General features: G+C 44.6%; 2 protein-coding genes and 2 long non-coding RNA genes across 4 annotated transcripts in view; 3 read left to right on the top strand and 1 right to left on the bottom strand.

Annotated features, from left to right (window-relative positions):
• The window catches only part of LOC138945565 (uncharacterized), a 51,993-nt gene extending 40,782 nt beyond the window's left edge, over nt 1-11,211 (bottom strand). The window contains exon 1 of the mRNA XM_070317008.1: nt 9,391-11,211. Within this exon, the coding sequence (XP_070173109.1) occupies nt 9,391-9,602 (212 nt within the window). The 5' untranslated portion in view covers nt 9,603-11,211. The remainder of the gene's footprint in view (nt 1-9,390) is intronic.
• LOC138945589 (uncharacterized) overlaps nt 1-17,803 on the top strand; it is a 291,977-nt gene that overhangs the window by 54,579 nt on the left and 219,595 nt on the right. The window lies entirely within an intron of this gene.
• Nucleotides 2,516-7,645, top strand: LOC138945564 (uncharacterized). The gene is made up of 4 exons (XR_011449034.1): nt 2,516-2,668; nt 3,191-3,426; nt 3,960-4,108; nt 6,604-7,645. It is a non-coding gene; the product is annotated as an uncharacterized lncRNA (long non-coding RNA).
• On the top strand, nt 11,618-15,951 carry LOC138945566 (uncharacterized). The gene is made up of 3 exons (XR_011449035.1): nt 11,618-12,675; nt 13,041-13,221; nt 14,313-15,951. It is a non-coding gene; the product is annotated as an uncharacterized lncRNA (long non-coding RNA).

Here is a 17,803-nt window from a genome sequence, read left to right on the forward strand (position 1 = left end):
AGTGGAGGAGAATATGGGCTCATCGGGAATAACCTGAAGACCTCCGCTCTCTCACGTTCTCGGGTCCCACCGCCACATGTTCTCCCTTGTAGCTAGCCGACCCTGGGATGTCAGAAGGTGCCCCAGGGAAACATACGATGTCCTTGAAAGAGGATGGGCCACAACGGCTAGCTTTGTAGCAGACCCCCACCCCCTCGAGGCTATAGTCAAAGACAATTGGACAGTCGTAGAGATGTTAGGCAGGCCCACCGCAGACCCCGGGAAGGTTGTTCCACGGAGGCGCATGGCTAAGCACATCGAGAATAGTAGTCGGGCAGGCCCATTGCAAACCGGGAAAAGTTGTTCCACCGAGGTGCAAGGCTATGCCCAGCTACGAGTTCGAGTCAGTTAGGATAAGCAGGCCCAAGTACACCCGCTTCGCCAAGGCGGGAGGCTAGCCTCAGCTAGGGAATAGGCATACAAGGGGTAGGGGCGCTATTTTCAAAACGGGAAGGAACAGTGTGCAATGAGTGGTTTCATGGGGAGTGCGTACAAGTTACGGCTTAAGAGGCGGAAACTATTGAATCTTACACCTGCCCTAGCTGTGCCTAGAAGGGGAGAACAGGAGTTTTCCCCTAACCCTCATCGGAATGGAAGAAGGGGAGAACGGGAGTTTTTCCCTTGCCCTCATCGGAATGGAAGAAGGGGAGAACAGGAGTTATCCCCTAACCCTCATCGGAATGGAAGAAGGGGAGAACAGGAGTTTTCCCCTTGCCCTCATCGGAATGGAAGAAGGGGAGAACAGGAGTTTTCCCCTTGCCCTCATCGGAATGGAAGAAGGAGAGAACAGGAGTTTTCCCCTTGCCCTCATCGTAATGGAAGAAGGGGAGAACAGGAGTTTTCCCTTTGCCCTCATCGGAATGGAAGAAGGGGGGAACAGGAGTTTTCCCCTAGCTCTCGTCAGAATGAAAGAAGGGGAGAACGGGAGTTTTCCCCTGGCCTTCGTCGACTGGAACAAGGGAGGAAACCGGAATTGTCCCCAAGCCTCCGCTCGACGGGGCACGGACGTCCTCTCTGGGATCATCAAAGGGGAGATCAGGAGATTTCCCTTGACGTGGCTCGGGTGGTCGCCGCCTGGAGAAGGGTGGAGCAGTGCGAGCTCCTGCAGCTGACGGTGAACAACTTGAGACGGTTTTTGCGTCTCACCTCATGAGGGCGTCCGCCCGAACACCGTCCCTGGGTCTCAACCAGCGAATAGACCTAGGGACGACGGCCAGGGCCCAGGGAACCTCCGGGGATCCCTGGGAGAAAGTGTGCCCGGCTCTTACCAGCAACTCCCGGGGACAAGACAAGGAATGCCCCCCTGGTAGCAGTCCCTACCCGGGTAGGCCGGGTTCTGGAAGCCTTTCTACCCAGAAGGGGGCTTCCGGAGTGTAGGGACGCTAATTTCAAAACGGGGGGGAATGTAGTGTTTGTGGATTTCCCTTACGGAGTAAGGGGAGTAAGGGAAACAACTCCCTTTTCCCCTCCCGGGACCGGAACCAATAAGCCACGCTTCGGCGGGCTTATTGGTGAGTGTTGACTGAGAATTGAACCGAGACAGACGTATCGCACCGAGCGCGCCGTAACAGAAAGCCGTAACAGAAAACTAAGGTAAGTCTACCTGCAGGAGCTCGCTACCTTTATGTGACTCAATTATGTAGTCGTGGCGTTATGCTGTCCGGGCTTACTATAAGGCTGGGCCTTACAAGCCCCGGACGGCGTTTACGTCTTTTAATAAGCAGCACTTTCCGAGCTGGGCTTGGGTGCTGCCTTTTACCACGTGTGTTTACATGTACGTCAGAGCGCTAGAGTGCATGCGTGAAATGTCTCGTCTTGTTATATGTTTACAGCTCGGCCGTTACTACAGTATGATGTGGAAGACGTTCATCGCTTTATATTTGATGTTCCTGGCTGGTAATGGAGATGTCAGCGATGAGGAAAACAGTTCCGACGAAGAAGGCAATGTTTACGTTGAACAACCTGACAACGGTGAGTCTGATTTCTGACTACTCTGAGGAGAATATACCTTCGACAAGTACATCAGTACCGAGGGGGCGTGGTCGTGATGGTCGTGGTCGTGGTCGTGTTCGTGGTCAAAGCAGAGGTCGTGGTGAATATGCTAGACATGATAGGGTCGCAGAAAGTGACTGTTGATTTAGGACCTATGGATACTTATAACTATAAGTTATATGCATCTGACTGGTCTAGATTAATTAATAAGATTTTTCTAATGAAGTACCCCAGATTTAGGGGAAATTTCCTTCTGAGTGCTGCTAGTCAAAGGGTTAATGGGGAAAAAAACCACTCTTTGTTCTTGTGATAATGTGTTTTTGAATAGATTCTAGTAAACTTCTGGTTTAGATTTCTTTTGTTGTTTTACTCGGTCACTGAGTCAGTCTTGTTCATTCTTGACAGATTTGCAGTACTGTGTTTTACTAAATCTTGTTTCCATTTCAATAGATCTAAATGTATAGGTATGTTTAGTTAATTTAACTTATAATTTCCACTCGGCATTTTGAACATTTTCTTTGCATGTTTTTTTGCAGGGCCTACAGGCAAGCGAGCACTCATTCCAGGAAGTCTGCCAACCAACCATGTGCTACAGAAGTCAGTAGAAACACCAAAGACTCCAGCCAGGAAACCCCCAGTGAGTAAAAATTGTTGTCATTTGCTCAGTATAGTATGCTAATATTGATACTGACAGTGATAATATGCTACTTGTAACTCTTTTGTGAGTACCGGTACATGTATACTGGGTGTTTTCTCAGTTTTTGTCCGCTGTCAGTGTGAGATTTATATTGTGGTATAACCTGTTTTTCTAGTTTCATGGTTTAGCCACGACTCACTTTGAATGAGGGTCATCTGCCAGGCATTTAGCTGATTATCTGATAAGTGATATTTATTAATTTGCTATTTATAAATTACAGTTACAGTAAACTAACACTGTCGCACAAAGTATGTGACTTTAAAAAAAGATTTGTTTGAAATCATGTGAGCTCTGTCCACTAGATGATGGAGAAGGGAATTTTTCCAGTTGAGTCTGCAACATGGATTTTTTCTCTCTCAGGATAACAAATACAGTATGGTAGGAAAAATTTTGGGTTGGTGTGGCGATAACAATAAAGATATGTCATAGTGACTTGACTAATTGATTTGAATTCTGCTGCAGGTCAGTCGCCCCCCACCTCCTGCTCCTGACCTGGTTGCCTACTACAACTTCGAGGAAATACGACAGGACACCCTTCAGCTTGCTGCACCATGGTGTCTCTTGGAGAACAGCAAGGAACAGATACAGGTGGGAATAACCGAAGCCAGCCAAGTGAAGCTGTTGTCCTCAACGTTATGATTACGTACTCCAGCAGACATCAACTTGTGGTCGACGTGCATGGGTTTTGCTCAAAATACGTAAGTATTGGTCAGTGTTTGGCTTCTCGAATTAAGTTTCAACTTAATCTCTGTCTCGAACCACAGGCGGAACGTATCGTTCACTGGACCACTACTTACATAGAAAGACTATACTGAACGAATCGTCGGTAAGCTTACCACACTGTCATACTGTCATACTCATAGTTATATCACTGATACATTTGTACAGGTAAACATGGCTGTTTGCTGAAAAATCGTTGTGAAAAATTGTAATGTCTCTGAAGTTTAGATTCAGTCCGTCATTCATTTTGATGGGAAGTCAACCCTTGGTGAGGCAAACAATAATATTGTTTTGATATGTATTCTGCCAGTGCCATTGCCAACTGCCATGGTTGTTCTTGTGGAGTTCTGGAACAAGCTCTGGTTTGAATGACCAGCTAAAATTAATGCTAGTAGTAAATAAGTACATTATTTTTGCATTAGCGGGGTATACACAATATTTTATTAAAAAAATACCGCATGGTTTTGCTTGATCAAATCATTTATCAGCTAACAATATGCTTTTATTTCAGTTGGACCTGACTTGAGCATGGTTCCGTTGTCTCCGCAACAACAGCTTGATTGAGATACAGGCATGTCCAGTTTTCAGCAAGTGCAGGCTGAGTGTGAAGATCTGATGGCTGATCTAGACACAACATAAGCTGCTTGACACTATTCCAAGGTAAGCGAGAAGCTTTGAAAATAGTTACTTTAATTCAGTAATGCGTCATTATGTATGCAATACTCCTGCTGGTGAGTTCACTACAAACAGGTACTACATTAGAACTAGAAGAATAGGTTCCACAAGAAAATTTCTGACTGTTGATGCCACTAAAACTCTCGTTACATCCTGCATTATGTGTAGATTAGATTACTGCAACTCCCTTCTCATAGGCTGCCCTGACTCCACTCTCCAACCCTTGCAAAAAGTACAACACTCTGCAGCACTCCTCTCATGAAAGAACTTCACTGGCTTCCTGTGTCTGAACGTATTACTATTAGGTATAAAGCTGCCTGCTTCTGCTACAAGATCATCTCTGAATCGGCACCTGCCTATCTTTCGGAACTGGTCTCCCTCTACACTCCCTCTCGCACCCTTCGTTCTTCTGCTGATGCTCGACTTCTCCGTCAAGGTTGCTTTAAACGCAAGGCTCATGGCTTCCGCACGTTTTCATATCATGGCCCTCAGTTATGGAATTCACTCCCCTTTCTATTGCGTCACTCTCCATACATTTCATCTTTTAAGTCCAATTTGAAAACTCACTTGTTCCAACAACATTACGGATAGTTCCTTAGGCCAAACAAAAAAAAATAGTCTGTTTACGGTAACATTGGCCCAAAAAATAGGGTCGGTAGGTCGGGTTTGTTTTTCTTTTTTTCCCAAAAAAACATTATTAAATTATTTTGCCAAAAAACAAACTTTTTTTTAAATTTAAATTTTTTTTATTTTTTTCCCAAATGCCAAAAAAAAAGTCTAGGGTCGCGCAAAAAATAGGGTCGGTCGGGATACATGTATAAGGTATAGGGGTGTGTATAGGTTTCACTCGATGTGGGTTTTTTTGTGTGCCTTAGGTGCATGATGTGTTGTTTGAATCTGACAGTGATTGTATGAATTTTTTACACCCCCGGTATAGGGGTGTGTATAGGATTCGGTCGATGTGTTTGTTTGTTTGTTTGTGTGTTTGTGTTCGCATATAGATCTCAAGAATGAACGGACCGATCGTCACCAAACTTGGTGAACAGGTTCTATACATTCCTGAGACGGTCCTTACAAAAATTGGGACCAGTCAAACACACGGTTAGGGAGTTATTGGTGGATTAAGATTCTACAAGGACTTATAGAGGGACATATTAATGGTCAAAGGGAAATAACTTTCTCAGTTGGTGGCAGTGAGAATGGTAAGGACGGGGGTGTTTTTCCTACCTCGGAGGAATTTCTTGTTATACATGTATTGTTGTCACGCGCTTTGAACTTCTGATAAGGCGCTTTATAAATGCCCGTTATTATTATTATTACACCCCCGGTATAGGGGTGTGTATAGGTTTCACTCGATGTGTTTGTTTGTTTGTTTGTGTGTTTGTGTGTTTGTGTTCGCATATAGATCTCAAGAATGAACGGACCGATCGTCACCAAACTTGGTGAACAGGTTCTATACATTCCTGAGACGGTCCTTACAAAAATTGGGACCAGTCAAACACACGGTTAGGGAGTTATTGCTGGATTAAGATTCTACAAGGATTTATACAGAAACATATTCATGGTCAAAGGGAAATAACCTTCTCAGTTGGTGGCAGTGAGAATGGGTGCAGTGAGAATGGTTATTTCCCTTTGACCAACGGGGGTGTTTTTCCTATCGGAGGAATTTCTTGTTATTATTATTATTATAAATAGATACCCCCCGCGGGTTAGTGGGAGTCCCATATTGGTTGGGACGAGAAAGAATTTACCCGATGCTAACCAGCATGTCGTAAGAGGCGACTAACAGGTTCTGTTTCTCCTTTTACCCTTGTTAAGTGTTTCTTGTATAGAATAAAGTCAATGTTTGTAAAGATTTTAGTCAAGCAGTATGTAAGAAATGTTACGTCCTTTGTACTGGAAACTTGCATTCTCCAAGTAAGGGCATATATTGTACTACGTTGCAAGCCCCTGGAGCAATTTTTTGATTAGTGCTTTTGTGAACAAGAAACAATGAACAAGTGGCTCTATCCCATCTCCCCCCTTTCCCCTATCCCATCTCCCCCCTTCCCCCGTCGCGATATAACCTTGAATGGTTGAAAACGACGTTAAACACCAAATAAAGAAAGAAAGAAATTATAAATAGATACACACTTGTAAACTTATGTTAGTTTTCACACGTGAGCATTAAGGAATGTGCCTTTATGAGGAATGTATAGTGGCTTGCAATATTGAATTTGAGGGATGTTTGCAGTTTTATAATATATTAGCACAGCTCAGTTTTCTTCAGGGTTCCGTGAGAACAGTGAAATTCTCCTTTGAGGACTGAAAAATATCTTGGATAATTGGTCTTAATTGGGGGGGGGGGGAGATTTAAAACATAAGTACATTCACATGTGTTTTTCATTTTCACTGTGTAAAGGTGGGGAGGTCCTTCTCTACTTGTTTCTTTGTTTTCCCATTGACATATATTTTTGTTCTTGTCTATATTTTTTACATAGGTTCCCGATTAGCTGCTGTCCTCATCCCCAGCCGACTGTTTCCGCTGAAGCCGTGAAGGATGCTTCTTCATGTAGGCGTGGACATCTATTTCGTCGCCGTGCAAGGCTTCCAGTACCATATAATTTTGTAAATACTCTGGGGACCTGTCATCAACTTTGGAAGGACGCTTTATTTTAACACTTTGTACCCCATCTATGTTGACCAAGATTTTTTAAGCCGAGACCAGCTGTGCTGCAGCAGGTCACTCAGAATTGTAGAAAACTGTGTATCAACAGGCTAGAATGCTGGCGTTAGATCAACGTTACAGGAAGCGACTGAAGCTAACAGTCTAAGCAGGATGCGGATATGTGCCGAATGATAACAGATGCAATGTACATAGTGACTGTGTGTATGGATATATATCCATACCTGGTCAGATAGAGCCATATGAGTGGGTACGGATATATCCGTACCTGGGAGACAAGGAGTTAAGACCACATCTGAACTGAGGATTTAGTCTCTCCATAATCAAACGCTGAAGAAGATTTCAGAATGAACTTTGTTAGATAAATTATGGTTGTTATGATCGCCATATTTTAGGTCCCCCCCTCCCCCCCTTTTCAAACTTTCCCGCTTTTAAGACCTTACATTTTTGGATTTTCTGTTCACAACCTGTTGTACATTTACCTACATATTAAGCAGGTTTCCTCCTTTTTAAGACAAGCTTTGTTTTTATTCTTGGAGGCCTGAAAAGGGGGGTTGGAAGGACACTGTATTTGTTTGTTCGAAATTCAGAATTCAAATAATTCTTCATCAACGAGTTATTACTGCCTCACCATAGCAGTTAGGCCAGTCTTACTAACTCTTACTTTTATTAATGTGCCGTGATGCAAAGACGTTGAGCAGTTTTCAGATGTTTATGAATCTAGGGCTTTCAAAATTTACTGACATGTTCGACTCCATGACATCCAAACATGAAGTTCAGTTACCCCTTTTCAACTTTGAAGGTCACATTGTGGGCGAATTTTTAGCAAAAAGTTGGAACATGGTATGACTCTTCTTACTCACAAGGGAAGTGATTTAGTTCTTTACTGATTTTCATTTTGTGTGGCCTTCTTTCACCCATAAATAAAAAAAAATTCATTCATAAATGTTCATACCCAAGGGAAGTAATTCACATGTGTATCTATGGCCAATGTTTTCACAGGGCATCTGCTCCCCCCCCCTCCCCTCCCAACACACACTCACATGGGATAAAACTTACATGGCTCTTATGGGTATGACGCTCTTACTCACAAGGGAAGTAATTTACTGATGGTGTGTTTTCATTTCGTGTGGCATTATAATTTATTTTAGCTTATCCAATTATAGTGTTGATGAACACTGTCTCCACTCAAAATAGTCCTTTGCTATTGTACATTGTGAATCAGCATTTTTGTTTTTTGTCCTGTTTGAATAAAGTGCCATCATTTTACAACCAAAGTGTTAATGTTAAAGATGTTAACATAATGTGTGAAGGATGATGCATTTGAAAACTAATATTGTTAAATGTAAATTGACCTGTGACAAGTCAGCAAAGTGCAATATCCAAGCATGAAACCCGCACACAATTCCCAAACAACATGCTTTCTTTTCCACAAAATTCCATCCAGGTGAAAACAATTATGTGAACGTCATAACATGGTGGTTTTTTTACATTAATAATCAAGCCTAACACCAACATAACATGGAGTTAATAGGCATTTGAGCAATCTTTAACACCAACATAACATGGGGTTTTGCATGTTAAACCAGCAGTAACATGATGTTAATCACATTACAAGCAAGCTGTAACACCACCAAAACAAGCAGTTTTGCAAGTTAAGTCTACGATAACATGATGTTACTTGGCGTTAAACCAAAGCTTTAATGCCATCAAAACTTGAAATTTTTGCATGTTACAGACATGCTGTAACATGGTTTAACATGATGTTTTGACCGTCGCAAAACGCGCTGAAATTCCAGGCAATTTCGCAGCGATAACTTCAACAAAATCCAATCAAAATCTGGCGTTGTCGTGAACACCAAAATGTAATAAACCCATTGAAACTTGAAGTTTTGTTGGGATTTTGAGTAGTTTTGTAAGATACAAAACGCCACTTTTCGCCCAGTGATCTGCTTACATAGACCCACATTAAGTCACCACCGAGTGGTAGACACAGACGACATTTGGTAGCACTGACTGCCAGCTTCACGGTAATGCGTACCCCTAGCGCGGCTCTGCTTGGGTGGGAATGTTCTGAGCAAAACACTATGTGTTACCCCATACCCCCCGCCCTCCATGGAACTTCTCACCCCAACCAATTGTGGGGGGGGGGGGGTTGTCCAGTCGGTAGAGGCGCTGGCTTTAAAACCGGTTGTTACTATCAGCGTGGGTTCAACCCCCAAGTTCGGCGCGGGATGTGTGTCCCAGAGTCAACTTTGTGCAGACTCTCCTCGGTGTCCGAACACCCCCGTGTGCACGCATGCGCACGATAAAGATCCCTGGGTCACAGCGAAATCCTCAGGCCTTGGAAACACGACTACATGCATGCAAAAATATGAAGCCCGGGTGTCCGTTCGGCCAACAGCCAATAAAGTAGCCATTTCAGCACTGACCCAAGACGACCCAACCCGGTCCCTAGCCCACTTCAGGTCTCCTCTAGCAGCCGGCAGCAAGCTGTCTACATCCCCCCCCCCCCCTGCTTTTTTATTTTATTTTCATACAAAGCCGGGTTTTCCCGTGTAACATGCCCCTAATGGCTCTGCCGTGAGGGCGTAAAACTTACATTTTCTTCATGTCGTCTGGTGCAAGGTTCACTGAGTTGGTCTTTCCTGCCAGCTCCAATTTAAGACACGGTGGCGGTTGTTGTTGTTGTGACACTGGTTGCGGTGTGTCTTCCACACGAGGATCAGACGATAACTGGGCCCGCGACTGCCGTAGTTGTGTGAATACATCCGTGTGAATAGGAGCTGTCTTGCGCTCGCCCACGTTCGCCATGTCTGCTGCGTAAAACTTTCAGCCAATCGCTGGAGTGTTCTGTCGGTGTGACCCCTAACCTTTCTCTCTCTCTTTCTCTCTCGCCGAGATTCTCGAAGGTTATTCGTTTTGCCAAGCCCAGTAGCTAATGTAAACTACTTGCGGTTGGAGCACACACTTGTAAATGTGGCACAACCGACTGGAATACACGTCTTGAACTGAACAATAAGACTAGGGGCGGTCTTCGGTAGAAATGTTCAGTGTGACGTCTGCTTCTCGTTCTAGGGCTGATCAGTGTTTAACAGAGACAAGTGCAAAGAAGTAATAAGAAATTTAATAATTCTGTACTTTCAAAAACATGCACATGATCATTCTTGCAGACATCAATCCCTTTCTCTTAGAATCTTCAAATGAAAGTTTTATAGATTATGATTTCGCTGATGTGATTTCACACACACGTAACAACATTGTCTTTCTTCTTCTTGTTGCGTAGACGTTTGATATCGAAGCGCGGAACGTACTTCTTCTTCTCGTTGCAAATGTATTTCGGTTTACACAAATGAAAATATGAAGGTGTGTTAATGTTCACAAAATATAAAGTAGACTACTCATCATGATAAACTCGATCTGGGTGACACTTGGGGACGTTGGTGGTTCCTTCCGTGGTTACCGCTGACGTTGCCCTTCCCACAGTGTTCACACGACATCATTTACACAAGCATTGTACACCCCTGTACACTTGCACCTTCTGCGGTTAGTGGACCTTTGGAGATCGCAAACATGTGGAAATCCGTCCACGGAAGGTGAAACATATGCTAGTGCAATCTACGTGGCTTCGTTGATTGCTGCCATCTTGGAGTCAATGAAACGGTCAGAGCATTGCATCCTAGCAACCTCAACTGAATATATGTACAGTTCATATTCACGAGTTAATACCAATGCACGCTGTTTCCTTTTGCTCTCTTCTTTAAATTACTTTCCATGAAGATAAACAAATTCTTGTCTTGTACGCTGCACTAGTTTTGGACTAATGGCGCGAGCGTTGACGTCATATGTATACAGTGTCGTCATGACGTAGTCTCGGTCATTTAACCTCGTTTTGTGTACGCAACTAGTGAAGTCTCGATTAATATGAGAGAGGGAGTCGATACACGAATTCCATTCGTCACATAACCCCATGGATCAAGATAATTATCCTATCGCAAGTAGATAATTATTCATCGTACGACGCTCTGCTCATATAATCTGTACCGTGGTTGTCCTTGTCTCTATCTTTCTCCTCTATTGGGATCGCCCAATATCCTTTCGTCAAGTCTAGCTTTGACAAGTATTTCGCTTTTCCTAAACTTTGAAACAGATGGTCGACATCGGTGATGGGTTCAGCGTCGAACACTACCACGTTGTTCAGAGCTCTCAGATCAGAACAGAAACGGTACTTTCCGTCCTTCTTCTTTATCAGGACGATGGGAGAGTTGTATGGAGAATTTGCATGTTCGATGACATGCAACTTCAGCATTTCTTCAATTTCTTTTTCGACAGTTTCTACCATGGCGTGAGGTATGGGTCTGGGTTTCACAAAGACTGGTTTCTTCTCTGTCACTTCAATGGAACATTTTTCCAGGTTCGTCGTCTTTGGAACATCTGTTAGGAACTCTTCAAATTCTTCACAGATCATCTTCGCCTCCTTGACCTTTGCCTCGTCCAATTTCTCGTCGAAATGGATGTTCTTCACATTTTCGGATCTTTGAGTTTCTAGGAGGGGTAACATCTTCTGAGTGTCATACTTGAAGATGTCATCGTCCATCGTGTTGTCCTCTTCCATGACAACAGCCACGACCTCTTCTCCTCCGTCTTCTTCGTCACTTTCTTCTTCGTTTGAAGCAGGAACACTCGCTTGGGCAGATGAACTGGGATTGGGAGTGGCGGAACTCAATTCCCGTTCTTGGTACTCCTTGATGAGGTTGATGTGGTAGATCCGTGTTCTTCTGCCAACTTGGATCTTGTAGTCGAATTCATTCAACTTTTCCACAACCTTGTAGGGACCTGGGGCCGGTTTCATATACCGCTCTTATCCTAACTTAGGAGCTCTTAAGGGGTCAAGATGGGGTTAAGAGCAAAGTTAAGATAGGTGCGTTTCACGGACCGCTCTTTGGCCAAAGAGCGCTCCTATGTCGCTCTTATCTTAGGACAGCCCCCCCCCAGCCCTAAGTTAGGTAAGAGCAGACAGAAGCGCCCCCAACTTGCAAGGGAGATAATTTTAATCCTAAAAATGGCGGCCGTAAATGAGACTGTGAGTCGACTCGACTCGTGCATCATTTTGCGATATAACATGCGCCATCAACACATTTTCGTCACCGCACGGATCCGCGGAATGCCCAAGACGATAAGGAGAGTGCCGCACGCTTTCATTTGTCAAAGCATGGACTCCTGTTTGAAATATGTTGACAAGAGTGTGGACGGTATGCAGTTTAGCACTTACAAGCACCCGCGAAGACTATGATTGCACCGTTTTCTGCGTGATTGATGTCTGTCAGTCCATGCACGGCGACATATTCTACATCAGCAAGGAAACGAGTCTTCGCTGCATTCACCGAATGTATATTCTGCCTTGCACGACGAGTGTGAACCCGACAGGAAGCGGCTAACCACACGTACTCGTGAGCAATTCCAGATAGCTTGTACTTTTTCGGCGTGTTTGTGGTGCTGTTTACACACATTTTCGAACAACAGTCTATCAGTCAGTCAACGAAACAAAACAGCACGAGTATAATATCAACAAGGAAGGATGCCACGCCGTGACGGCTTCTACAGGCATTGAAGTAGTTGGTGACGAACATCTTTGGACCGTGTGTCGTGTTGTTCTATGGCCAGGGTGTGAAAAGGGTACCATGATTTTAAATGAGAGTTGGGTGTGTCCTGCAATCCAAGCACCTCTGGGCTTGTTCATATACGGTGACATTGGCTACATCTTGACACCCTGAATACTCAGTCACACCCTATATCTACAGCAGTGCTCCAAGCAGGTTAACTCAACACGTGAACTAGACACATCAGCAAGACACGTCAGCATTGTTTCCTGTCATGATGAAAAAAGGTAAGGTTTGGAATAGATCTAAAGCATAATTGATCAAATGTTCCTTTCAAGGCATGCTACTTTTCAGATTGTGTTTGGGAATGTTGTTGCAGAAAATGTCAAGGTTATAAAACAGCTTGCATGAGAGAGAAAACATTAGAGCAGAAAAGGCATGTTTGAAACTTAAATGGGTTGTTATTGTTAATCAGCACCATATATATACTGACTGTGCTCGTTGTAAGTTTGACTTGGTAGCTGTGCTGACAGTGTTGTCTTAGTATCATCTGCACTGCAGATCTGTGCAGCGTATTCACCTGGTAATTGTAAATGCATACAAGCAAACAGCATTCAGCAAACACTCATAATTTTCTTTCTTGTATCACCAGAGAATAAACTTCATCACCGTCTGCATCGTCTGGCACCACCATGCTCTCCTCCAGTGTCATCTTCTACCTGTGGACACTAACATACAGTTACCAAAGCAAGGGCAGAGACAATGAGGAATGCCAATGAAAGCATAAGTCTTAGTGAACGTGGTGTGCAAGAAAAGACTGGACATCATTTCAGGTAAATATGTTATGCTTGTAATATGATACTCATTCAGTCATTGACAATTCTGTAGAACATTTGGAAAACAAAAGAAGAGGCGTTCTGGGATCACATAGTAGTTGTATGCATACACATTGAAAGAGATGTGTCAAAACGTATTGTTCACACACACACAAAAACTGGACAGTGAGTAAGAAGAATGCTGTTTCAGTGTTTGACTTCTTTTTTTAAACTTTTATCTTTGACTTTAAATTTTACTACTCCTTGATATCAACAAAACTGATTCTTAAGTGACAATAACTAGTCATTTACTAGTACTAAAAACATGTATTTACGCGTGGGGGGGGGGGGGGGTGTATTTTTTTGTTTGGGAGAGGGGGGGCATAGATTGTGAGGAGAACAGAACATGCTCTAGGGGATTTCAAGAAATTGTGCTAATTTGTAATTCAGTTGGTTTGTTCCATTTCCTGAATTGTTAGCCTTGTCTGATTCATTTTAAAGGACTGAGTCATTGCTGATATACAGAGCTTTCTTTTAATTGTTTAACCCCTCTAAATTAACGCAAGACCTCGTGTTTTTTACTGTTGAAGCGATTGACACGTGCATCGGCAGTAATGGCAGAACACAAAGTACAAAAGTTAACCAAAGAAGACACCCGGTTCTGGACAGATAATTGATGTTCTTCTCCACGTATGTAAACGTTGCCAAAGCGCTTCGAGCTGTGAAGAAGCGCTATATAAATGTTCTATTTTCATTATTATTATTATTGTGTCTATCCTGAACTTGAGTTCATTTTTAAATGGTACCTTGTGTTTTTTCGGGTCAATTTTTGGGGCATCCTTTTTTGAGCAGCGGAAGAGTGTGCCACATTTCCAAGTGAAGTGCCTTTAATGGCTTGGAAAGTTTGTACAAAATGATTCGGGAGTGATTTTTTTTTTTAAAGTACACAATTTGTACAGATAAAATGGTTTGCTAAGTGTAGTATGAATAAGAGCAAGTATTAGAATTACTCACTGTCTTCTCTTTTTCTTGTAAGATCATTATGTGGTGAAACTGCTCTGTTGCTAACAAGAAACCTTCTGCTCTTATGTTGCTGTTCCTTGTTTAAGGACCTCTACCCACACACTGATGCTGACACTCGTTGAGGGGCCAACTACCAACACTGATGGTGATACTCGCTGAGGGGTCGACTACCAACACTGAGGCTGACACTCGCTGAGGGGCCAACTACCAACACTGATGGTGATACTCGCTGAGGGGTCGACTACCAACACTGATGGTGATACTCGCTGAGGGGTCAACTACCAACACTGAGGCTGACACTCGCTGAGGGGTCGACTACCAACACTGAGGCTGACACTCCCTGAGGGGCCAACTACCAACGCTGATGCTGACACTCGCTCAGGGGCCAACTACCAACGCTGATGCTGACACTCGCTGAGGGGCCAACTACCAACGCTGATGCTGACACTCGCAGAGGGGCCAACTACCAACACTGACCCTGATACTCTCTGAGGGGCCAACTACCAACACTGATACTGACGCTTGCTCACGGGTCAACTACCAACACTGATGTTGACGCTTGCTCAGGGGCCAACTACAAACACTGATGCTGACGCTTGCTCAGGGGCCAACTACCAACACTGTATGTAGTGGCCACTGTGTAACCTCCCTTGCACAAAACAACAAATTTTATATTTAAAATGGTTAAAGGAATTTTTTAAGCATTTACATTAATTATGCTAGGAACAGTCTGCAGACACAGAAGTATACAGTGGTTTTGTCAATATTAATTAGCAGTTAAAAGATGTCCAACGTTCATATTCTATTTCTATACTACCTGTCAACAACAACAAACTAAGCAAACGCGTTTGAGGTCAGATCATTTTGATGAGGCCATTTATTGTTAAACCAATTATAAGACTGAAAAGGCCATTCATTGTCCTATGTTATTTAGAAAACAGATTTAGTTTACACGAGGTACTGTTTATAAAGTAGAGCCTACAAGACTAGCATCCCCATCAAATTCGCAAAATCAAGTTTAACGCGTTAAAATCGACATACAATCAAAACTGCTGAAAGGAAACCTGTTGTGCAAGTTATTAGAAAGAACAATTAAATATGCATCCAAACAGTCTTTAAATATCATATTCTTACTCCGAATCACATTAGCATTGAGTCACCTGAGATGCTTATCACTGAAAAACGCTTACCCGGCTAAAGAATTTAAAGGGAAGCAACCCCATCACCAAAACGAAAGTGAAAGTAGCTTTGGTAATGGGCCAGCACACCGGGAGTTACCTCCCATACGGGTGTGTGCCACGTCACTTCCTCTAGGAACACGTGCCTATTCTCATACGTCTTTTTCACCTCGGAGAGGACGGTTCACTTTTTGACGCTCTGTGGCTGACCTTGCGTGTTTGAGTGACACCCGCCGGCCACGTTATCCAGCTTTTCTGCTCGCCTTGCCTACAGTTTGGTGAGCTCGTTCCCGTTTGTTGTTGGTTGTTTGCGCTGTTTTCGTTACTGTACGTTGTCCGTTTTTTGCGGACTTGTGTGTCAGTGACTTGCGTGTTTCGCCATTTTGTTGTGTGAGTTAGTTAGCTAACTCGTGTGACTTTGCTAGTAGCTCTGCGTGCCCTCTTTCTGTTTGGGCAAGTGTAGCTTTAGTATTTTGTTGACGCGTAAGCGTGTGTGTTTACTGTGTTTTCAGTCGTTTAGACTTACGTTTCAGTAAATCTTTTTCACTTTGCCACGTGTTGTTGACTAACGTGTCAGTGTCTTGCGTGTTGCCATTTTGTTGTGTGAGTTAGTTTTCTAGCTCGTGTGACTTTGTTTGTAGCTGCCTCTGCTTTTTGTGGGGCAAGTTTAGCTATAGTATTTTGTGAACGCATTAGTGCGTGTGTTTACTGAGTTTTCCAGTCGTTTAGACTTATGTTTCAGTAAATTTTTTCGCGTTGCCACGTGTTGTTGTCAACATGTCTGATTCAGACAAGCGCCGTGGCAAGTCGGACCCCAAGGGGAAAATTAAGTCTAAGTCTTCCTCTTCCAAAGCAACGTTACTTGTTACAGACCAAGAGCGTAACACTTTGTTGGCTGTACCTATTTCGGCGCCTAGCGCTGTTACTACTTCTGCTTCTTTTGCGGCGCCTAGCGCTACTGTTACTTCTGCACCTGTCTCTACATCGGAGACTTCGTCATCGTTGTTAGCACCTGGACAAGGTGCGTTGGTTTCCTCTCTGTTAAAGTCACTGGTTCCGGAAATCCGCAGCTTGGTGCAGGCAGAGTTTCAGCGTTCCGTCGCCAGCAGTTCGGCGTTTCCGGCATCTGGCAGTGACGTCCGGGCATTGGCTTCCGTGTCTTTGTCCTCCACTTCCGGCTTGGAGCAGCGTCCTCCCTCTTCAGCGTCGGCTGGTAAGCAGAGCTGGTCCGATAGCCCTCGTGAGGCGCCTGGACGTTCTCCTTCGGGGGACAGCTCTTTCGCATCGGGTCACGACCGATACCATGCTGATCTTTCATTTCCGGCGATAACCTACGAGGCCCCGGATTTGATCGAACAGCGGCGGCAGTCGGTTTCGACTGCCGCATTTCCGGCACTTGCCGGAAGTGATGATCCGTCCGCTCCGGCACGCTACGGCGGTCGCGGCAGGATGGAGTATTCACTGACTTCCGGTCCTTCCGGATCGCGAAATCAACCAGTGCAGTCTTCACTTCCGCATTTTGCGGTTCCGTTGACTACACTTCCGGTTTCGGCCGGAAACGCTTCTTCCTCTTCTGGTGGTTCCTTCCGGATACCAGATAGTGGATTACAGCGTGCGCCTTCCGGCCTTCAAGCGCCTAGGCTTGAGCAGGCATCACTCCACTCAGTCGGGGGAGTGACGTCAGCTCATCCAGCTCCGGTTTTTGCGGATGGTCGTCCTGCTTACCCTTTACCTTCACAGGGTTTTGGGCTGCAGGATGATGTTAGTGCTCAGGCTTTTCCGGTTTCCGGTTTGCCAGGGCATGCTTCTGCTTCCGGAACTGGTGACTTCGGTCATGGTTCCACGTGTGACTATTCTGATGCTCCATCAGTGGTCAGCGAGGAGTCGCGGGGCGTGTTTCCGTCGAAGCTCAAGTCTGTTCTTGACGTCGCGGCGGAAGTAACGTCTCGTTATTTCCCTGAAGGGGTGGTGGCTGCGGACTCTTCCGCATCATTCGTTCCTTCTGCCATGGCGGACTTCCGGCCGGCACAGGAAGATGTTTCTTCCTTCCGGTTCGCCGAGTCTCCGTCAGTGGCTTACCAACTTTCGCATTCGCTGGTTCGTCCAGCACATGCGGGGAGTGGTATTCGGCCAGTGCCTGTTCCGTTACTGCTTCCTTTTGGTCCAGTTCCGGAATCAGCTCAGCAGTGGGTGGCTTCAGCTGCTCAAGCCTCTTCCTTCGTGCCTACGGCCAATAGGAAGCTTGGCATGCCCAATCAGAGCCAGAGTTGGCTGGCGTCTTTTGCACTCCCTAGGGCTACCCTTCCGGTTTCCCGGGAATTGCTGCCTCTTCTGACTAAACCGATCAAGCGTGATTCGGTTTTGCCGGTTTCTGAGGCTTCCCTCCTCTCTGCTGAGGA

The sequence above is a fragment of the Littorina saxatilis genome, linkage group LG13 (genome assembly GCF_037325665.1).
Source record: "Littorina saxatilis isolate snail1 linkage group LG13, US_GU_Lsax_2.0, whole genome shotgun sequence".
Lineage (NCBI taxonomy): Eukaryota > Metazoa > Mollusca > Gastropoda > Littorinimorpha > Littorinidae > Littorina > Littorina saxatilis.